The sequence below is a fragment of the Schistocerca serialis genome, chromosome 1 (assembly GCF_023864345.2).
Source record: "Schistocerca serialis cubense isolate TAMUIC-IGC-003099 chromosome 1, iqSchSeri2.2, whole genome shotgun sequence".
Classification (NCBI taxonomy): Eukaryota; Metazoa; Arthropoda; class Insecta; order Orthoptera; family Acrididae; genus Schistocerca; species Schistocerca serialis.
Window position 1 is genome coordinate 200344801 of NC_064638.1, and position 24148 is coordinate 200368948.

Genomic DNA, 24148 nt, shown 5'->3' on the forward strand with positions numbered 1-24148 from the left:
TATATATATATATATATCCCTCCTTTCCCCCCTCCCTCCCTCCCTCCCCCCCCTCCCCCTCTCACTCCATCCCACCCCCCCTCCCCACACACACACACACACACACACACACACACACACACACACACACACACATATCTGAGGGGCCCTCTCGGATGACATAGCACTGCTGCATGAGCGGGTTTTGGAAGTACACATACGTGTCACTGCAAATTAAACAAATTAGTGATGCCATTTTTAGATGAGATCATTTTTTATCTGTTTTGATTTAAACTTGCAACGAAGACTCAGAATAATTGAACAATATGCAATCCCAGTACTCTTGTATGGAATGGAAGCAAAGACATTTAATAAGGCAACAATGAAGAAGACTGAAGCATATAAAATGTGGCTGTATCGCCAAGTGTTAAAAATATCCTGGACACAAAGCATTACCAATGAAGAGGTTCGAAGGTGAACCAGTAGGAATAAGAAATTGAGGAACAAAAACAAAAACCAGAAAACTAGCATATCAAAGGTGCAATATTCTAAGACTCATAATTTTAGGAAAGGTTGAAGGGAAAACATCAGCAGAGAGAAAATGAATGTCATGGCTACAGAATCTGAGAATGATTTGGATGCAATTCCTTACAATTGTCTGCATCTGCAAAGTCAAAATAAGATTATCTATAATGACAACTAACCTCTGAAGAGAGATGGCACAAGAAGAAGAAAAAGAAGAAGAATATAAGGACAGCAATGTTTCTTTCCAGTGCACTGGGAGACATGCCTTCTTTGATGCTACAATTAATGAGATATGTAATTGGTTTAACCTCAGCATTTATGCATTTGTAATTACTGTCCAAAAAGACTATCCCGGACACTTGAGTGTTTGTTTTTTAGCTGTAGAATTATTTTGCACGTCTCCTGTTCTTTTACACCCTCAAATTCAAAGCCAATATCTGTCATGTAGCAGTGTATCAAGTTGGTAAGTGGATCTGTGTCCAGGATTATGGTGCCAGTTGTGAAGATAAAATGCTTGTTGAGAATGCTCCAAGCAGTTTCTTGGTCTTGTCTAATATTTATTGCTTCCCCTTTCGTGTTTGTATATATTTGCAGTATTTCTTAATGAAGTTCCGGGCAGCATGGCTTACATTTGCTGATTATACTGTTGATTCACTGTGGACTTTTTCCTAAAATGTAGGAGGTATGATTTCATACTTTGCTTGGGACTGATATATTGTTCTTTGAAAATATGCAGCCCAGGTGATTTGTAAAGTAATATAGAGGTGGTAGATATTCTGCCTCAGCATGAATAATGTAGCTGGTAGTTTTAACTTGATTCTTTTTTTCCTTCTGATTGGGAGTCAAGAAACTGTTGTTGCGGTAACTGGGTGGGAAAAGTCAAAATGCTTCAACAGAATTGAATAGAGTTCATCCCATCTATTATTTATATTAAAAATGAAGAAATTCCTCCAGCTGTATTTAAGGAGTCGATTTTATTTTGGCAACTAGTTTCAACGTTGCAACAACGTCATCTTCAGGCCCTATAAAATATACCATACATACAACCAATGTGACATCAGTAATCTATGAGTTACTATGTAAACAAATATATTATAGACATATTACATAATGGACGACTTCAATAAAATTAATTACATTTTGGCCATTTTCATTAAATGCAATCATTTTGGAAATTAACAATTTATGTGATACCAATAAGTACAAATGGAATTATATATACGTGATCATTTTTCTTGCAGATCAATGTCAAGCATTAAATGAAATGGGAGTATATATAAAAAAAACCTTAAGTGACAAGCCGTTACGCTTACAGATAATATACAGTGCTAAAGAGAATATGCATTGCTAATCAGACATATACAGGGTAAGATCCATTATTAAAGAATAGTAAAGGGAGGGAAAGGTAGAAATAGAGTTATGTTTGCATAACACTGCATTCTCATCATACTAAAGTGACAGTGAAGCAAGTTACTGAAACAACGTCAATCATAACGTCGTAAAACGAATAATAAGAAACCGGAAAACGAGTATCGAACGTAGTTAATGAAAGGTAGTCTGTGGTGTAAAATACATACTAATCAATCTAAAACCTACTCATTCGAATAAAAATGTAAGTTAACATGCTGCTGAAAAACCTTATTTCAACATCTTTGTCTCATTGACAGCAGTAACCTTGGTCACAAGTAGTGTAATTCTAATACTTACATGGTCAATAGAATGATCAAGTTCATAGCAATACTCCAAAAGAAGTAACTAGGTATGGACAGTCAAAACAATTTGTCACACCTGTAAAATATTTGGTGTTCCTCTAATAAACACTTGCCACAATGAAGACATTCAGTACACCACAGACTACCTTTCATTAACCAGGCTCCAGACTCGTTTTCCGGTTTCTTATTATTCATTTTGCGACGTTATGATTGACGTTGTTTCAGTAACTTGCACCACTGTCACTTTAGTGTGATGGCAATGCAGTGTTATGCAAACATAACTCTATTTCTACCTTTCCCTCCCTTTCTGTTCTTTGGTAATGGATCTTACCCTGTATATGTCTGATTAGCAATGCATATTCTCTTTAGCATTGTTTATTATGTGTAAGCATAACGGCTTGTCACCTAAATATTTTTATATATACTTCCATTTCATTTAATGCTTGACATTGATCTGTAATAAAAACGATCATGTATCTATAATTTCATTTGTACTTATTGGTACCACATAAATTGTTAATTTCCAGAATGATTGCATTTAATGAAAATGGCCAAAATGTAATTAATTTGATTGAAGTCGTCCATTATGTAATATGTCTATAATATATTTGTTTACATAATAACTCATAGATTACTGATGTCACATTGGTTGTTGTATGTACGGTATATTTTATAGGGCCTGAAAGTGACATTGTTACAACGTTGAAACTAGCTGCCAAAATAAAGTCGACACCTTAAATACAGCTGGAGGAATTTCTTCATTTTTAATATAAATTTATACCCGCTGACATCCCACTGTCCTCCATTTCAACTATGGATGTACGGAGATCATCTATTATTTGATCCTTCTGTTAAACTTAATACTGCCTTCAAACAATGGAAAATCCAGGATGGAATGTAACAATATTATGAGTAGGAAAGCTGCTACTCACCGTATAGTGGAGATGCTGAGTCGCATATAGGCACAACAAAAAGACTTTTACACTTAAAGCTTTTGGCCAATGGCCTTCGTCAACAATAGACAAACATACACACAAGCTTTAAGTGTGAAAGTCTTTTTGTTGTGCCTATCTGCGACTCAGCATCTCCGCTATATGGCAAGTAGCAACTTTCCTTCTCATAATATTGTTAATACTACCTTCATCGTACTTGCTAATTATTACATAGTATAACCTGCTGGAAGTTAAATCTGTTATTCTGGTGTTTGAAGTTGCTACACTTACAAGACTTTATGAATTTAATTTGATTTTAAATTACTAATATTACAAGAATTTTCATCAATATTTAAATCGGCCAATATTGTGAGGTCAGTGGGCCCATGTATCTGAGGCTGTTCAAGAAATGATCAAACACTCCTTTTGGTGGGCGATAACATCCCACCACTGCATGTTTCATTGTGCTTTTCATGAAGCCTTTGTCACGTATCGCAATGGCAGCTAATTAAAGTGACCATACTCTGCAGTAACACTCAATAAATAACAATTTTTACCTTAATATCTTGATCAACATAGAGGGCTACTCGACCCTCTTCCTGATGCTACCTGCAGTAACTAGTTACTGGAGAATAGTCATCTAATTTAAAATGTCTTATTTTGGCCTGTTTTTCGCCATGTTCTGTTATCGTCAATAACTGGGGAAGCCTGCAACAGGGACATTTTATTTCTTAAGTGCTGTATTTTAAAATGAATTGAACAGAATGATCTTTCCATTTCATTTTTGCACTATTTGCCATAGCAGGAAGACTGATTTTGATGGGATACATAAAAAGTTTATTTCTCATTAACTTTTGCGTCAAACTGCTACTTGTTTTGTGCAAAAGCAATTTCTCTCTGTACACAAGTTGTTAGTTCTGCGACTCATGACCTCAGAAGTGAAGTCCCACAGTGCTCGGAGCCATTTTTTGTTTGTTCTGCTTTGGACACTGGGGGCCCATTTTGAATACACAAGAGAGATCCTTCAAACAATGGAAACTCCAGGTAGGATTGTCAACAATATAGGAAAAGCTAGGTCGCTACTTACCGTAAAGAAGACATGTTAAGCTGCAGACAGGCTCAATTAAAAGACACTTACATAGAGCTATCAGCCACAGCCTTCAGCAGCAAAAGAGAAACACACAATCGTGAACACTTCATGCACACATGACCGCCACCTCCACTGTCTCGGGCCAGAATGCAACTATCATGCGGGATGCAAGCAGCAATCTGGAGAGGGCAGGGATGGGGAAGGGATAGTAGTGTACAGGTGGGGAGAGGGACGAATGCTGTCTGGTGGAGTGTGCAGGGACTAGAATGCCAACAGATGCAGCATCATTAGGTTGTGGGAAGGAGGTAAAATCGGTAGAGGAAGACCAGGAGATGAATACGTTAACCAGATTCAGAAAGATATAGGTTGTAGTAGTAATTCAGAGATGAAAAGGCTCACACAGGATAGAGTAGGATGGAGAGCTGCATCAAATCATTCTTCAGCATGAAGATGACAGCAAACAACAGGAGACGTTACTATTAATATTGTCCGCAAGATCATCAATGAACAACAGCAACGAATCCAACATGCTCCCCTAGGGTACACCCAAAGCTACTTCTACAGCTGTCAACAACTTTCCATCCAAGATAACTTTCTGTGTCCTTCCTGTCAAGAAATCCTCAATCCAATCACATATTTCATCTGATACCCTGTATAATCGTACTTTCGATAGTAAGTGTAGATGTGGTGCTGAGTCAAATGCTTTTCATAAATCGAGAAATAATGCATCTATCTGACTGCCTTGATACATGGCTTTGAGGATGTCATGCGTGAAAAACACGAGTTGGATTTCACATGATTTACATTTTCAAAATCCTTGCTGGTCGGCAAGGAAGAGGTAGTTCTGTTCGAGATACTTCATCATGTTGGAGCTCAGACCTTCTGCCAGGTAGTCTCTGTGATTCATAACAACAGTGGTAGAACCTTTGTCTGCAGGTAGGATGATAAGGTCAGGATTTATTTTGAGGTTGGGTATGGCTATTATGTCTTCTACGGAAAGGCTCACACTAACAAACCTATAGTTATCTCAACTGATTGTTGAGTGACCCTACAACTGTCACCACTGTGTCACAAGTCTAAGAAGTCACAGAACCCTTGGAGGCTCTGGTTCAAGGTTCCAGTTGATTAGGAACCAGGGAGCCAAGATCAGTTCTGGGGACAATGCTGCAGATTGTGAGCTTCATAAAAACTCCATGAGCAAGGCTGGCCTTCTCAACCCTCTCTGCTAGTTGCTGGAATGATCCAGTATGATCTTGGAGCTCAGACAACAGGCATCATTTGTTCCAACGTGCACCACAATCTGTAGTTGGTTGCATCCTTTTCCTTCAATGGCTGCCAGCCTCTTGAACATGCTGAATGGCTCCTCCAGGCTTACTCAGTGAGTGTACCTGGTATTTCTTCCTATCCCTTGCTGCATTTCCCTCAGGGATACCATTATTTAATGTGCTGTGATGGATTGCTTTCCCTAGTATCATACCAATGAAACTAAGTCTACCACCTGCCTTAACCATGACTGTGCCCATGTGATCACTTCATTTCATATCCCAACAAACAGTTATGCCCAGCAATTGTATGAGTTAACTAATTCCAGTTGTAATTTATTGATTTTGTGGGCATAGGACACTATATCTTTTCATTTTGTGACGGGCACTATTTTACATTTCTGAACATCAAAACAGATTGTTGTCCTTGTAACCACTTTGAAGTCTTATTAAAATCTGACTGAATATTGATGCTGCTTTTTTTCAAACAGTACTTCTTTATAGATTAGTTGTTTGGATAAAGTCTGAGGTTAGGGCTCCAATGCACTTCCCAGGGGTATACGTGAAGTTACTTCTGTGTCTGTCTATGACTCTTTCTGTGGTGTCACTGCCAGACACCACACTTGCTAGGTGGTAGCCTTTAAATTGGCCGTGGCCTGTTAGTATACGTCGTACCCGCGTGTCGCCACTATCAATGATTGCAGACCTAGCGCCGCCACATGGCAGGTCTAGAGAGACTTCCTAGCATTTGCCCCAGTTGTACAGCCGACTTTGCTAGCGATGGTTCACTGACTAAATATGCTCTCATTTGCAGAGACGACAGTTTAGCTTAGCCCTCAGCTATGTCATTTGCTACGACCTAGCAAGGCGCCATATTCAGTTACTATTGATATTGATATTGTGAATCATGTACCGTCAAGAGCGACGTTCATCATTAATGGATTAAAGTTAAGTATCAACCTAAATTCATCCGGTTTCTAATTTCTAATTCCTTGTCATGTTCCAGACCTGACATCAGTAGACTTCTTCCCTCCTCATGCCAGCGTGTGTGAGCTAAAACGTGTGCATTTCGGCCTCCTCTAGTAACACGGTGTTGGCTCTTCTGCCAACTACAATATTTTCCATGCTGTATTTTGTACCCTGTACCCCTTTGATAATAAACATAGGTGTACTGAGTCAAATGCTCTTTGGAAGTCAAGAAAAACTGCATGTACTGAGTGCCTTGGTCCGTGGCTTTTAGCAGGTCGTGTGGGAAAAGCTCTTGCGTTTCTCAAGTGTTGTACTTCATTAGAATATAAAAAAAACCCTGTGTTACTGAAAACCAGCTATTCCTTGTGTACTATGCCTTTTTCCGTGTGTGTCTATACTGTGGTATGATTATGTGTGGTATTTTTGCGTTGACCAGAAGAGATTTTCTTTGCCAGAAAAAAAAAAAAAAAACTGTCTAAAGCATGGATGGTCTGAGAGTCAACGCTTCCTGCAGAATATATTCTACTGAAAGCAAGTCTATACAAATTTCATGCCCTTGTGCACACCAAGGCAAGTAAATTAGGAAGCTGACATCAAGCAAAGAAGGCAAACATGAAATGCACAGAAGGACTATACAAGGGAAATGGGCTTGAAGATAATACTATAAAAAGGGAAGAGAAATAAGTGAAGATGAGATGTAAGGTATGACACTGTGAGAAGAGTTTGAAAGAGCACTGAAAGATAAGTGTCGAGACAAGGCCCCTGAAGTAGATGATATTTCCTCAGAATTAATAAGACCCTAGACTATTCCATCTGGCAGTCAAGATGTATGTCCCTCAGGGGGCTCAGCATTCATTTGCTGGGTACGGGCTTGGCGAACCCGGGGTCCTCGAGCTGTGGAGTGGTGTGCGCTGCCAGTCTGCTGATACCGTAAGCTCTGGGCATGCTTCAGCGACCACCGTGTGGCGCAACAGTGGAACGTTGTGTGTCGTAGGGACCGAGGATCTTGGCTTGATTGCCTGGATCACGAGGACGGTACATACCTCTATAAAAAACCCTTCAATCTTAAGGTGTGCTGCGTGCCGATAAAATGCATGGCTGTTGAGGTGGAACAGTCGCTAGCGGGCAACCTCTGTGGAACCTGCCGCACCTCAGTTGTACAAGGCTTATCCAGGCATGCGGGGCTCTGTCTGGATGGACATAAGTTTGCCTAGCTGCTCGTGGGACGACCATGGATAGCACAAATTCTTCCTCTTTTTCTCCTTCTAATTTTTTGCTGGCCAGTGGGACGGGTGGACCGCTGGTAGGCACTACCACCCAATCAAACAAGAGGGCTAGTTTAGCCAGTCCTCCTGACTCAGGTGTCAGCAAATGTACAGCAGTTCAGAGTAACAGAGCACATACTGCTAACCAGAATGTATTTTTAATAATAAAAAGGAAAGAGAGTTCCTTTGAAAAGGTTTCGCCATTCTATATCCAAAAGGGTGTAGAAGGAATAGCTGGAACTTTAAAATCAGTGAAGCGTTTACGGAATGGGACACTGCTTGTTAAAACATCAACTTCTCAGCAAGCAGTTAACCTTCAAACAGCTAAAAGCTTGGGGGAATACACAATCGATACAGAGCTTCACAGTACCCTGAACTTCAGTAAGGGTGTTGTGACCTGTAGGGATCTCATTGACATTCCTGTAGAAGAATTAAAGAGTGAGTGGGCTCAGGAGGGAATTGTTGACGTTCAGAACATCATGAAAAGGGTGGATGGGAACCTGGTGAAATCTGACTCCTTCATTCTTACTTTCAATACCCCCAAACTCCCAGAACACGTCAAGGCAGGATTTCTTCACCTAAACGTGCGGTCGTATGTCCCAAACCCAATGCGCTGTTTTAAGTGCCAGCGTTTTGGGCATACAACTCTAGGGTGTAAAGGAGAAGCGATGTGTGGCAACTGTAGTAAGGCTGCCACGACGGAGTTGACTGTTCGTCTCCTGTCAGATGTATAAACTGTTCTGAAAGCCACCCTGTTTGGAGTAGGGACTGTAGAATCTTCCTAGAGGAACGTAAAATACAAGAAATAAAAACAACTAAGCGTATCCCCTACAGTGAAGCCAAAAAGATCTTTAAGGCCATGCAGCCCCCCACATTCGTTACGTCTTTTGCCTGCATTGTTCGGAAGCCGCCTCCAAAAGTCGATGCATCTACACAGAAGGAGGTTGTTAGTGTTGGCACGAACACCTGCACATATCCGTGCACTTGCAAGGCAGCAAGTGTATCAGAGCCTGTAGCCCCTCCTTGAACAGCAGAGAAAGGTACAGTAGCTAACATTGAAGAGCCCCAGACATATCCGATGGTTGAGGCTGTTCCAAAGCCCAGCATGGTCATAAACACCCCAGCTCCAGTTCCAGCAAAGCCCCCTAAACAAAGGAAAGCACACGTCAAGCAGCACCAACAGATTAAATCGGCTGGTAAACCCTTGGATCATGTTAATGTGGTCCCACCAGACGCTTTATCAGACTCTTCCCCAGAGCTGATGGAGTCTGAGAATATGGGGCTGATTCAGGATAGACCTATGTGTGTATGTCTGAAAGAGACAAATGTCAGTGAAACATACACTCCTGGGCTACGTGGTTATGTCCTCCACAAAAAGGACGACCTGAGTGGACAGAGAGCTCCAGGAGGAATAGGTATCTTCATCAACACCGACTACCACTCCTCGCCTCTCTCCCTCACGACGAATTTACAGGCAGTTGCAATATTAGTTCATGTGCGTCATATGCTGACAGTATGTTCGCTTTACCTGCCCCCACATGATGTGCTCGACGAAGAGGCTCTCAGTGATCTTCTTACTCAGCTCCCCCACCCCTTCATCCTCTGTGGTGATTTTAATGCACACAATATGCTTTGGGGCTCTGTACTTGCCCCAGGGGTAGAGCAATCGAGAGGCTTCTTCTGTCTTCCAGTGCCTATTTGCTAATTACACGTCAAAGCACGCATTTTTGCATTGCAACTGAGTCATTCTCTGCCATTGATCTATCGCTTTGCTCTCCAGCCATCGCCCACATCTTATCATTAGGCAGCTCCACGAATGGGGTTTTCGTGCATGTCTTTCCAATTTTATTCGGTCCTTCCTGTCACCACGTTATTTTCGGTACCAAGTCGGAGATGTACTGTCTGGTCGCTTTGAACAAGAGCACAGCATCCCTCAAGGTAGTGTTTTAAGTGTGACAGTCTTTGCCATTGCTATTAGTAGTATTACGTCTGTCGTGAAAAGTCCTGTGCAGTGTTCCTTGTTTGTGGACGATTTCTCTGTATTTTGCTCTTCTTCAAGCCTTGCAACGACGACCCATCAGTTGCAACTCACTCTGCGGCGTTTGGATGAATGGGCACAGAAGAGTGGTTTTAAGTTTTCAACTGATAAGTAAGTGTGTGTTCTTTTTAACCATTCTCATTCCATTTTTGACTTGCCTGAGTTGAGGATGAGGGACACCGTTCTGAATTTTAAAGACACTGTGAAGTTTCTGGGCCTCACTTTTTATTCTAACCTTATGTGGCTGCCACACATTAAGGAACTGAAAAAACGGTCTCTTAAGGCGCTGTCTATTTTAAAATGTCTTAGTCACCACACATGGGGAGCAGACAGGACTTATCTGCTCCGGTTTTACAGAGCCTTTGTGCAGTCCCGGCTTGATTATGGATGCATGGTGATGGGTCTGCAAGACCCACTTATTTAAAGCTGTTGGATGTGGTGCACCATGAGGGGATTCGGTTGGCCACTGGGGCATTCAGAACGAGCCCCATACCAAGCCTTTGTGCAGAGGCAGGTGAACCGCCACTTCACCTCCGGCGGCGTCTACTAATGGTGCGCCAGGCCTATAAAACATTATCCACACCATACACACCTGCATACCACACTGTTGCTCGGCCTCCACTGGAAAGGTTTTTCCGCAACCAGCAACGAGCAACAAGGCCCTATGGGATTTGTGCAAAGGATTGCATTTTAGAAATGGGTGTGGGCGGTTTTAATGTTTCACGTCGAGGTTGGAGCAGATATCCACCTTGGCTCCTCCAGAGGCCCAGACTGATTTTAGATTTGGCAAATTTTAAGAAAGATAGTACATCAGATTTTACTTTCAAATCTTTGTTTTTTAATATTTTAGATAGGCATCACGATTTTACAGTAGTCTATACTGATGGATCCCAACAGGGGGATTTTCTTGGTTGCTCAGTAGTGTTCCCCGAACGTGTAATCAGGATTCGCCTTCCCCAGGAATACACTGTTTTTACGCAGAACTTCACGCGATCCTGAAGGCATTGGAGCAGCTGCGGAGTACTCGGGGCAAACACTTTCTAATTTGCTCTGACTCACTGAGCGCATTACAGTCACTGCAGAACCTGTACCCAGCGGAGAAGTTGGAACAGCTGATTTACGACCAACTGCACATCCTCCAACGACAGGGCAAGCAAGTGTCCTTTTGCTGGGTGCCAGGGCATGTGCGCATACGAGGAAATGAACAAGCTGATTGAGCTGCCAAGGACGCCTGCAGATTACCGGAGGTGACACAATGTTCTATTCCTTTGCAAGGTGTCGTTTCTGTGCTGCGGGGGAAGTCTATGCAATTGTGGGAGGAGGAATGGCTGGCGGTGAGGGAAAATAAGTTGCGGTTGGTGAAACCCACCATCCAGCTGTGGTGTTCCTCCTGCCGGTCACCTAGGCGGGGCGAAGTGACCCTTACATGTCTTCACATAGGGCACTGTCCTCTTACGCACGCCTTCTTACTACGGCGAGAGGAACCCCTGCTGTGTGATGCCTATGGCGTACGAATCACTGTACGCCACATTTTAGTTGATTGTGATTTATATTGTTCTGTCAGGGCGGAAGTTAATATTAGTGGGGATCTGCCCTCGATTTTAGCCGATGACGAGGCGAGTGTCAAGAAAGTTCTAAGGTACTGTGATGTTTCTGGGCTTCAGCCTAAAATTTTAGGTTGGAATTTTTAGTGTGTTGGCGAGTGGCTGACCATCCTTTTTGTTCTTGTAATAGGCCAGTTCCAAACATGTGCTATGTGTTTCATTTTAACCCCTTCCCCTACGTTCTCTTGCAGTTCTCCTCTTTACATGCTGCTTTCCACTTTGCTACTGTTGACGTGCACACTGCCTATGTAGACTGTCACCTTTAATTTTAGTGACACTTGTCTGTTATTGTTTCTGTTCGGGTGCTAAAGACTACACTGTTGAGCGCCCATAACACCATATCCATATCCAAGATGTATGAGACAGGCACAATACCCCTTCACTTCAAGAAGAATGTAAAATTGCCAATACCATTAAAGGCAGGTGTTGACAGGTGTGAATGTCACCCAAACTGTCAGTTTAATAAGTCATGGTTTCAAAATGCTGACACAAATTATTGATAGAAGAGTCGAAAAACTGGTAGAGATGTATCCCAGGGAAGATCACTTTGGGTTCTAGAGAATTTTAGGAATACATGTGGCAATATTGCCTTGACAAATTGTGTTGGAAAATAAATTGAAGAAAGGCAAAACAGCATTTACAGCATTTGTAGATTTAGAGAAAGTTTTTGACAATGTTGATTGGAATACCTTCCTTAAAATTATGAAGGTAGCAGGGATAAAATACAGGGAGCAAAATGTTATTCACAATTTGTACAGAAACCAGACTGCAGTTATGAGTCAAAGGGGAACATTAGTTGAAAATGGAGAGAGACAGAGTTATAGGCTATCCCCAATGTTTTTTAGTGTGAACATCGAACCAGTTGTGAAGAAAACCAACCAGAAATTTGGAAAAGAGATATAAATTCATGTAGAAGAAAGTAAAACTTTGATGCTTGCTGATGATGATGTAAATCAGAGATTGCAAAGGACTTGTGAAAACAGTTGAATGGAATGGTTGTTGCTGTTGTTGTTGTTGTTGTTGCTGTGGTCTTCAGTCTAGAGACGGTTTGATGCAGCTCTCCATGCTACTCTATCCTGTGCAAGCTTCTTCTTCTCCCAGTACCTACTGCAACCTACATCCTTCTGTATTCATCTCTTGGTCTCCCTCTACGATTGTTACCCTCCACGGTGCCCTCCAATGCTAAATTTGTGATCCCTTGATGCCTCAAAACATGTCCTGCCAACCGATCCCTTCTTCTAGTCAAGTTGTGCCACAAACTTCTCTTCTCCCCAATTCTATTCAATACCTCCTCATAAGTTACGTGATCTACCCACCTTATCTTCAGCATTCTTCTGTAGCACCACATTTCGAAAGCTTCTATTCTCTTCATGTCCAAACTAGTTATCGTTCATGTTTCACTTCCATACATGGCTACACTCCATACAAATACTTTCAGAAATGTCTTCCTGACGCTTAAATCTATACTCGATGTTAACAAATTTCTCTTCTTCAGAAACGCTTTCCTTGCCATTGCCAGTCTACATTTTATATCCTCTCTGCTTCGACCATCATCAGTTATTTTGCTCCCTAAATAGTAAAACTCCTTTACTACTTTAAGTGTCTCATTTCCTAATCTAATTCCCTCAACATCACCTGATTTAATGTGACTACATTCCATTATCCTCGTTTTGCTTTTGTTGATGTTCATCTTATATCCTCCTTTCAAGACACTGTCCATTCCGTTCAACTGCTCTTCCAAGTCTCCCTCTATAATTTTTACCCTTCACACTTACCTCCAGTGCTAAATTGGTGATCCCTTGATGCCTCAGAATGTGTCCTACCAATTGATCCCTTCTTTTAGTCAGATTGTGCCACAAATTCCTCTTCTCCCCAGTTCCATTCAGTACCTTCTCATTTGTTATGTGATCTACCTATCCAAACTTCAGCATTCTTCTGTACCACCACATTTAGAAAGCTTCTATTATCTGCTTGTCTAAACTATTCATCATCCATGTTTCACTTCCATACATGGCTACACTCTGTACAAATACTTAAAAAGACTTCCTGACACTTCATGTTAACAAATTTCTCTTCTTTTGAAATGTTTTCCTTGCCGTAGCCAGTCTATATTTTATATCCTCTCTACTTCAACCATCATCAGTTAATTTTGCTTCCCAAATAGCAAAACTCATCTACTACTTTAAGAGTCTCATTTCCTAATCTAATTCCCTCAGAGTTACCTGATTTAATTTGATTACGTTCCATTATCCTCGTTTTGCTTTTGTTGATGTTCATGTTTTATCCTCCTTTCAAGACACTGTCCATTCCGATCAACTGCTCTTCCAGGTCCTTTGCTGTCTCTGAGTGAATTACAGTGTCATTGGCAAACCTCAAAGTTTTTATTTCTTCTCCATGGATTTTAATTCCTACTCCAAATTTTTCTTTTGTTTCCTATACTGCTCACTCAATAAACAGATTGAATAACATTGGGGATAGGCTACAACCCTGTCTTACTCCCTTCTCAACCACTGCTTCCCTTTTATGTCCCTCGACTCTTATAACTGCCATCTGGTTTCTGTACAAATTGTAAATAGACTTTCATTCCCTGTATTTTACCCCTACCACCTTCAGAATTTGAAAGAGAGTATTCCAGTCAACATTGTCAAAAGCTTTCTCTGCATCTACAAATGCTATAAACGTAGTTTGCCTTTCCTTAAACTATCTTCTATGAGAAGGTGTAGGGTCAGTATTGCCTCCTTTGTTCCACCATTTCTATGGAATCCAAACTGATCTTTCCTAAGGGCGGCTTCTACCAGTTTTTCCATTCATCTGTACAGTATTTGTGTTAGTATTTTGCAGCCATGACGTATTAAACTGATAGTTTGGTAATTTTCGCGTTTGTCGACACCTGCTTTCTTTGGGATTCTAAGGGTATTCTGAGGATATTTTGCCTGTCTCATACATCTTGTTCGCCAGATGGGAGAGTTGTGTCATGGCTGTCGATCTCATTTTTTGAGACATTTGTATTAATTTTTGCCTGATTCATTTATTGCATTTTTATATTTTTTCCTTTTATCAATTAAATTCTATATCTCTTCTGTTGCCCAAGGATTTCTACTAGCCCTCATCCTTTTACCTGCTTGATCCTCGGAAATGACAATGAGATTTTCCCTCTGCAGCGGAGTGTGTGCTGATATGAAACTTGCCTTTCACAGGCAAGTGCTCTACCATCTGAGCTACCCAAGCATGAGTCACAACGTGTCCTCACAATTTCAATTCTGCGAGTACCTCGTTCCTACCTTCCAAACTTCACAGAAGTTCTCCTTTGCTGGAGAGCTTCTGTGAAGTTTGGAAGATAGGAGACCTTGCCCGTGAAAGCTAAGGTCCCGATTTCGAGTCTCAGTCCGGCACACAGTTTTAATCTGCCAGGAGGTTTCTTACTTGATCCTCTGCTGCCTTCACTATATCATCCCTCATAGTTACCCGTTCTTCTTCTACTGTATTTCTTTCACCTGTTTTTGTCAACTAATCCCTAATCTCTCTCTGAAACACTCTACAATGTCTGGTTCTTTCAGTTTCTCTAGGTCTCATATCCTTAAATTCCTACCTTTTTGCAGTTTCTTCAGTTTTAATGTACAGTTTATAACCAACAAATTGTGGTCAGAGTCCCCATCCACCCATGGAAATGTCTTACAATTTGAAACCTCATTTCTAAATCTCTGTCTTACCATTATATAATCTATTTTAAATCTTCCAGTGTCATTAGGTCTTTTCCATGTATACAACCTCCTTTCATGATTCTTAAACCAAGTGTTAGCTATGATTAAGTTCTGCTCTGCACAAAATTTTACTAGGCATCCTGCTCTTTCATTCCTTACCCCCAGTCCATATTCACCTGCAACTTTTCCTTCTCTTCCTTTCTCTACTATAGAATTCCAGTCCCCCATGACTAATGAATTTTCATCTCCGTAACTTTCTGAATAATTTCTTTTATCGCATCATACATTTCTTAAATCTCTTCATTATCTGCTGAGCTAGTTGGCATATAAACTTATACTACTGTGGCAGGTATGGGCTTCGTGTCTATCTTGGCTACAATAATGGTTCTCTATGCTGTTTTTAATAGCTTGCCTGCACATCTATTTTTTGTGGAATGGATAGTGTCATGAAAAGAGTGTATAACCTGAACATCCGCAAAAGTAGAATAATGGTAATGGAATACACTTGAATTAAATAAGGTGATCCTGAGGGAATTTCATTAGGAAATGAGAAACACTGCTGCTGCTACTACTACTACTACTACTAGTAGTATTGTTTTTTTAACCATGACTTATTGTACTTATTAATCTCCCCCCCCCCCCCCCCCCCCCCCCCCATGAACCATGGACCTTGCTGTTGGTGGGGAGGCTTGTGTGCCTCAGTGATACAGATAGCCATACCGTAGGTGCAACCACAACGGAGGGGTATCTGTTGAGAAACCAGACAAACGTGTCGTTCCTGAAGAGGGGCAGCAGCCTTTTGAGTAGTTGCAGGGGCAACAGTCTGGAAGACTGACTGATCTGGCCTTGTAACACTAACCAAAACAGCCTTGCTGCACTGGTACTGCGAACGGCTTATAAGCAAAGGGAAACTGCAGCCGTAATTTTTCCTGAGGGCATGCAGCTTTACTGTATGGTTAAATGATGATGGCATCTTCTTCAGTAAAATATTCCAGAATTAAAATAGTCCCCCATTTGGATGTCCGGGCGGGGACTACTCAGGAGGACGTTGTTATCAGGAGAAAGAAAACTGGCGTTCTACAGGTCGGAGCATGGAATGTCAGATCCCTTAATCGGGCAGGTAGATTAGAAAATTATAAAACGGAAATGGATAGGTTAAAGTTAGATATAGTGGGAATTAGTGAAGTTCGGTGGCAGGCGGAACAAGACTTCCAGTCAGGTGAATACAGGGTTATAAATACAAAATCAAATAGGGGTAATGCAGGAGTAGGTTTAATAATGAATAAAAAAAATAGGAATGTGGGTAAGCTACTACAAACAGCATAGTGAACGCATTATTGTGGCCAAGATAGATACGAAGCCCACGCCTACCACAGTAGTACAAGTTTATATTCCAACTAGCTCTGCAGATGACGAAGAGATTGATGAAACGTATGATGAGATAAAAGAAATTATTCAGATATTGAAGGGAGACGAAAATTTAATAGTCATGGGTGACTGGAATTCGGTAGTAGGAAAAGGAAGAGAAGGAAATGTAGTAGGTGAATATGGAACGGGGGTAAGGAATGAAAGAGGAAGCCGCCTGCTCGAAGCTTGCACAGTGCATAACTTAATCATAGCTAACACTTGGTTCAAGAATCATGAAAGAAGGATGTATACATGGAATAAGCCTGGAGATACTGGAAGGTGTCAGATAGACTATTTAATGGTAAGACAGAGATTTAGGAACCAGGTTTTAAATTGTAAGACATTTCCAGGGGTGGATGTGGACTCTGACCACAATCTATTGGTTATGAACTGTAAATTCAAAATGAAGAAACCGCAAAAAAGTGGGAATTTAAGGGGGCGGGACCTGGATAAACTGAAAGAACCAGAGGTTGTAGAGAGTTTCAGGAGAGCATTAGGGAACGATTGACAAGAATTGCGGAAGGAAATACAGTAGAAGAAGAATGGGTAGCTTCGAGAGATGAAATAATGAAAGCAGCAGAGAATCAAGCAGGTAAGAAGACGAGGGCTAATAGAAATCCGTGAGTAACAGAAGAGACATTGTATTTAATTGATGAAAGGAGAAAATACAAAAAGGCAGTAAATGAAGCAAGCAAAAAGGAATACAAACATCTCAAAAATGAGATCGACAGGAAAAGCAAAATGGCTAAGCAGGAAGGCTAGAGGACAAATGTAAGGATGTAGAGGCATATATCAATAGGGGTAAGATAGATACTGCCTACAGGAAAATTAAAGAGACCTTTGGAGAAAAGAGAACCACTTGCATGAATATCAAGAGCTCAGATGGAAACCCAGTTCTCAGGAAAAAGGGATAGCAGAAAGATGGAAGGAGTATATAGAGGGTCTATACAAGAGTGATGTTCTTGAGGACAATGTTATAGAAATGGAAGAGAATGTAGATGAAGATTAAATAGGAGATATGATACTGCGTGAAGAGTTTGACAGAGCACTGAAAGCCTAAGTCGAAACAAGGCCCCTGGAGTAGACAACATCCCATTAGAACTACTGATAGCCTTGAGAGAGCCAGCCCCGACAAAAGTCTACCATCTGGTCAGCAAGATGTATGGGACAGGCGAAATACCCTCAGACTTCAAGAAGAATATAATAATTCCAATCCTGTCCACGGCTCGTGGTCTTGCGGTAGTGTTCTCACTTCCCACGCACGGGGTCCCGGGTTCGATTCTCGGTGGGGTCAGGGATTTTCTCTGCCTCGAGATGACTGGTTGTTGTGCATCTTTCATCATCATTTCATCCTCATTCACGCGCAAGTCGCTGAAGTGGCATTAAAGAACTTGTGGAGTGGCAGCCGAACCGCTCCGCGAGAGGTCTCCCGGCCACCAATGCCATATACTCATTAATTAATTCCAATCCCAAAGAAAGCAGGTGTTGACAGATGTGAAAATTACTGAACTATCAGTTTAATAAGCCATGGCTGCAAAATACTAACACGAATTCTTACAGACAAATGGAAAAACTAGTAGAAGCCGAGTTCGGGGAAGATCATTTTGGATTCCGTAGAAATGTTGGAACACGTGAGGCAATACTGACCCCACGACTTATCTTAGAAAATAGATTAAGGAAAGGCAAACCTATGTATCTAGCATTTGTAGACTCAGAGAAAGCTTTTGACAATGTTGACTGGAATAATCTCTTTCAAATTCTGAAGGTGGCAGGGGTAAAATACAGGGAGCAAAAGGCTATTTACAATTTGTACAGAAACCAGATGGCAGTTATAAGAGTTGAGGTGCATGAAAGGGAAGCAGTGGTTGGGAAGGGAGTGAGACAGGGTTGCAACCTATCCCCAATGTTATTCAATCTGTATATTGAGCAAGTAGTAAAGGAAACAAAAGAAAAATTCAGAGTACGAATTAAAATCCATGGAGAAGAAATAAAAACTCTGAGGTTCACCGATGACATTGTAATTCTGTCAGACACAGGAAAGGACCTGGAAGAGCAGCTGAACGGAATGGACAGTGTCTTGAAAGGAGGATATAAGGTGAACATCAACAAAAGCAAAATGAGGATAATGGAATGCATGCGAATTAAATCAGGTGATGCTGAGGGAATTAGATTAGGAAATGAGATGCTTAAAGTAGTAAAGAAGTTTTGCTATTTGGGGAGCAAAATAACTGATGATGGTTGAAGTGTAGAGGATATAAAACGTAGACTGGCAGTGGCAAGGAAAGCGTTTCTGAAGAAGAGGAACTTGTTAACATTGAGTATCGATTTAAGTGTCAGGAAGTCGTTTCTGAAAGTATTTGTATGGAGTGTAGCCATGTATGGAAGTGAAACATGAATGATAAATAGATTGGACAAGAAGAGAATAGAAGCTTTCGAAATATGGTGCTACAGAAGAATGCTGAAGATTAGATGGGTAGATCACATAACTAACGAGGAGGTATTGAATAGAATTGGGGAGAAGAGAAATTTGTGGCACAACTTGACTAGAAGAATGGATCGCTTGGTAGGACATATTCTGAGACATCAAGGGATCACCAATTTAGTATTGGAGGGCAGCGTGGAGGGTAAAAATCATAGAGGGAGACCAAGAGATGAATACACTAAACAGATTCAGACGGATGTAGGTTGCAGTAGGTACTGGGAGATGAAGAAGCTTGCACAAGATAGAGTAGCATGGAGAGCTGCATCAAACCAGTCTCTGGACTGAAGACCACAACTATAACAAGTTAGGTGAATATACTTTTGAGTTTTGCCATTTGGGGTGTAGAATATATGAACTAGAGAGGATATAAAATGGATACTGGCAATACGAGGAAAAGCCTTTCTGAGAAAGAGAAATTTGTTAACATCAAATATTAATATAGATGTTATAGTGACAGTATTGTGAAAAGGATAGAGTGCTGCTCATCATATAGGAGAGACACTGAGTTGCCGACAGGCACAAAGAAAAGACTGCTATACTGTTAAGCTTTTGGCTGAAAGGCTTTGTTCTAAAGTAGAAAACACACACACACACACACACACACACACACACACACACACACGCTTGCATGCACGCTCTCATGTCTCACACACATGACCACTATCACTGGCTGCTGCGGCCAGAGTGCAAACTGCAACTGCACCTGATGGGTTAAGCAATACGTGGGTGCTGGGGGTAAGGAGGAGGCTGAGGAGGCGAGGGAAGGTTGGTGCCACATGTGGGAGCTTGCATAGATGTATGCGAGTCTTTTTCTTAAGATGTTTATCTCAAGTGTAACCTTGAACTGAAGTGAATTTTAGATGGTAAATAGTTCAGGCAACAAGAGAAGCTTTTGAAATATAGTTCTGCAGACTACTATTGATAGAGTTGTACACTGAGCAGACCTCATGTACCCATGATCACCATCCCTGGCAGCTTGGACTGGAATGCATTCTGGTCTGAGCTGTCAGAGATGGCAGTCATGTGTGCATGAGCTATGCTTGCTTGTGTGAATTGATGTGTGTGTGTGTGTGTGTGTGTGTGTGTGTGTGTGTGTGTGTGTGTGTGTGTGTGTGTGTGTGTTTTCCCTTTTCGGAAGAAGATTTTGCCCAAAAGCTAAATGTTTAATGTCTTTGTGCAGCTCATCGTGCCATCTTTACTGTGAGTCTGTCTTTTCAGTTATTGCTATTCCAACCTGGAGTTTACATTGTTTAAGGGAAGGTATTGGTTGATAGGGCACATTTATAAATTTATTTATATTTTTATTAATAAGTTCAGAAAGACAATAGAATCCTGGTTGAAAGAAAAAGCTTTTTACACCATTGATGGATGTATGAATAGTAATGTAAGTTACCTATTAATTTAACTGTAAACAAACAGCTTCTGTCCGTATTTTATTCTAAAGAGTGTGTATATAGTAACTATGAGTAGAATCACTAACTTTACCCCCTTGTTGTAAGTGCATTTGAGAAGTGTCTTTGTGTAGTATCTCTCAACATTTTTTTAAAATCGTATTTCTGTGGCAACTTAACACTAACTGTGAAGAGCCTACTTCCCCCCCCCCCCCTCCTCCTCTCTCTCTCTGCCTCTTCCTCCCCCCTCCAACCCGTCCTGCATGTTTCTGCCCCCTTCCCTCTTTTCCTTTAATGGTAATGATGCCATCCCAAAAGTACTAAAAATGGTCAGACAAGAGGTTTGTAAGTGATCTGCTTTTTGCGTGTTCTGCACCTTGTTAGTAATATTCTAATAATCTGACATCAGCCTAGATTTTATTTTTTTATTGCCCCCCCCCCCCCCCCCCCTTCCCCTTCCCACAGGAAGAGTGGTGCAAGATGTTTCAAATGGAAGCTGTGTTTTATTCTGCAACATTAGCTAATATATCATCCAGAAGGATTTTAATTGGTAGTACAATTTCTTATCATTGGAAATTAGCAATTTTTCACTCTTTTTTTTAACATCTATCCTTATTGTCTGCGAGTTCAATAAATAATCATGATTTCTATTACAGGAATTGCTATATTCAGCGGCCAGCAGTGTTACCTCATGGGTCCATTGGGGCTATTTACGTACAGTTTTCAAAATTTTCTACGGAGCCACCTCAGAGAAAGAAGACTAACTATATTTTTCCTGCAGCAGTGGCTATCTTTGGCACAACAATAACATGGGGTGTTTACAGCTACATCAGAGGTATTTTCCATTCCATGCATTTTTCAAATTACTTGTGATTTTTTTTTTCTTGTACAGTGCTTAGTGTTAAATCTATTGTGGAAATAAAAACTCTGGGCTAATTTTTGTCAAGAATTTTTATTTAAACACAATTAATACAGCACTTGTGCTACGCATCCAGGAATATTGCTGAAGTATGTGTCACCTTTACTAAATACTTTTTTATTTTATTTATTAATTTATTTATGTACTCAACCTCATCTGATTAGGGCCATCAGGCCCTATCTTAAATCGAATCAGGGTTTCATACAGTTGGCAGCTGAGGTGGAGGAGATGGCTCCAGTTTTGAGGTCGGTCGTATCAGTACTGGTAGTAGTATTGGAAAAGCTGCACTGGAAAAGCTTCACCAGATTCGTCCACCAGTGATGGGTGACACCTCATGTGTCATGGCAGAGACCCAGCTGCGTCAGGTGATCCATTGAATGTCGCAGACTGGGGAAATGACGGTGACCCGCCTGAGGTTGTCCAGTCGTCCACACGCAGGTGCAACTGGTTTTAACGATGTACACAGAGGTCCTCCTCCCAACAGATGTCACAGAGATGGCAGCTGTGGTATTGACAGATGATGGCAGGAATCCGTTTTGGGTGACGACCTAACCCGCATGCCCAGATAGCCACCCTGGGCCAGAAACGGGACGATGGCTGCACAGGTTGGTGTCCCTGGCCAGGCTGCAGGAGATGCAGGAGTGTGTGGGGTTGATGCCCTTGGAGTTCGGTGGGGCTGTTTTTGCCCAACGGCATGAACTGGTAGGAAGACAGAAATTGATCCAAAGCAGCTTCAGATGGAGAGCGAATCACAAACTTTTTCATTTGCGTTTTGAATCTCTCGGTCCTATTGTTGGACTGTGGGTGGAAGGGCGGAGCGAAAATGTGGTGAATCCCGTGGGTATGCAGAAAGAGGCAAACTCCTGTGACACAAACTGATGGTCATTGTTAGAGACCAATGCTGCCGGAAGCCCTTCAATGGAAAAAAATTTCAACAGGGCTGCCACAGTGGCAAAGGCCGAAGTTAATGGGCAATGAACAACATACAGGAACGGACAGAATACTTCAGTTACTATTAGCCAGTATGCATTAAGGAAAAGGCTGGTGAAATCAATGTAGAGACAGTCTCAGGCCTGTGAAAGTTGTGGCCGTGGAGACAACACTTCCCACTGGGAGCTTGCTGCCAAGCACAATGAGAATGTGCCACAACCAAATGACTGATGTTGCCATTCAAATCAGGCCAAGAAATATGACGTTGGGCGAGTGACCTGGTGCGTAACATCCCCCAGTGATGAGTGTGCAGCAATTGCAGTATCTCTGAACGGAGAGCTCAGGGAACCACTATGTGAGGAACTGGACAGTCTGTATCAGGGAGTAGAACACTATCAGTGACAGAGAAACGATGCTGAAATACAGAGTAGTTATGGAGGTAGTCAGATGACCACGATGGAGGCGCCTCAGGCCAGCCATGTTGTACACATTGTATCAATTGCCATAAAATCGGATCGCTAGCACTGACCACGATGGAGGCGCCTTAGGCCAGCCATGTTGTACACATTGTATCAATTGCCATAAAATCGGATTGCTAGCACTAGCCTGTGTGACCTGAGCACTAGTGATTGGAAAACCATCAACAGTTTGTTGACTGCATTCATCAACATGAAAACAGAGTAACTCCTCCCAATCAAAAACTGGGTCTGGGCCAGCTGGAAGATGGGACAGTGCGTCAGCATTCGCATGTTTAACTGTGGGGCAGAAGTGAATCTTGTAGTTGTACTGAGAGAGGAACAGCACCCAAAGTTGAAGGCAATGTGCTGCTTTATCTGGCAATGTCACTGAGGAGTTAAACAGAGGAAATAATGGTTTGTGATTCATGATGAGATGGAATTTTACACCATACAGGAGAACATGAAACTTCTTTAAGGCATAAACAATGGCGAGGGCTTCTTTCTCTATTTGTGAATATCTAGTCTGAGGCGAATCAAGCGTCTTCGACGCATATGCGATAGGTCACTTGGAGCCATAAGAGTATTTATGAGCTAACACTGCCCCCAGCCCATGCAGGGATGCATCTGTTGCTAACACTAAATGTTGACCCAGTTGGTAGGTTATGAGGCAAGATGCAAATTGTAACATAGACTTTATTTTGGAAAATGTTGTGTCACACATCCACAGCTAGTGGAAAGGTGTCTCCTTATGCAACAAGGCATTCAACAGTTGTGTAACCGACACTGCCCCCCGGCAAAAACTGGTGATAATAAGCAAACTTACATAAAAAAAACCTAGAGTTCCTTGACCGATGTAGGAAGTGGAAGAACCACAACAGCAGAGACATTCAGACGAAGGGATTTGATACCAGCACTAGAGACCTCGAACCTAAGATAAACAATAGAAGGCTGCAAGAAGTGGCACTTTTCCAAATTGAATTTTAACATGGTGATCTGTAACACTGAAAGCGCATAAGTAAGTTGTTGAAATGTTCAACAGTGGAGGAGCCAGAGACCACAATATCATCAAGGTAGTTGGCACAGACCTTGTAAGTTGTTCAAGAAACCTTTGAAAAATCGCCGGGGCACTTGCCACACCATATGGTAACTGCAAATATTGATACAAGCTAAAAGGTGTGTTGATGACCAAGAGCCATTGAGAGTCAGCATCAATGGGAAGCTGCAAATATTCATTGGAGTGGTCGATCTTGGAAAAACACTGACTACCAGTGAGCTTAGCAAAAAGTTCATCAGGGCGCGGCAAGGGATACACGTCAGTGATAGACTAAGCATTGACAGAAACTTTGAAATCACCACAAAGGCATACCTGTCCTGATGGCTTCTTGACTATGAGTAAGGTAGTAGCCCATTTGCTTGACATGATCACTGGACGAGCTCTGCATTGACTTGGTCATGGAGCACAATTGGCACTAGGCAAGCCCGAA

The 24148-nt window shown here is 41.6% G+C and overlaps 1 protein-coding gene across 1 annotated transcript in view; it reads left to right on the forward strand.

The window, feature by feature from the left end:
• The window catches only part of LOC126465336 (sulfite oxidase-like), a 140915-nt gene that overhangs the window by 35115 nt on the left and 81652 nt on the right, over nt 1–24148 (forward strand). The window contains exon 2 of the mRNA XM_050096298.1: nt 21014–21192. Within this exon, the coding sequence (XP_049952255.1) occupies nt 21014–21192 (179 nt within the window). The remainder of the gene's footprint in view (nt 1–21013; nt 21193–24148) is intronic.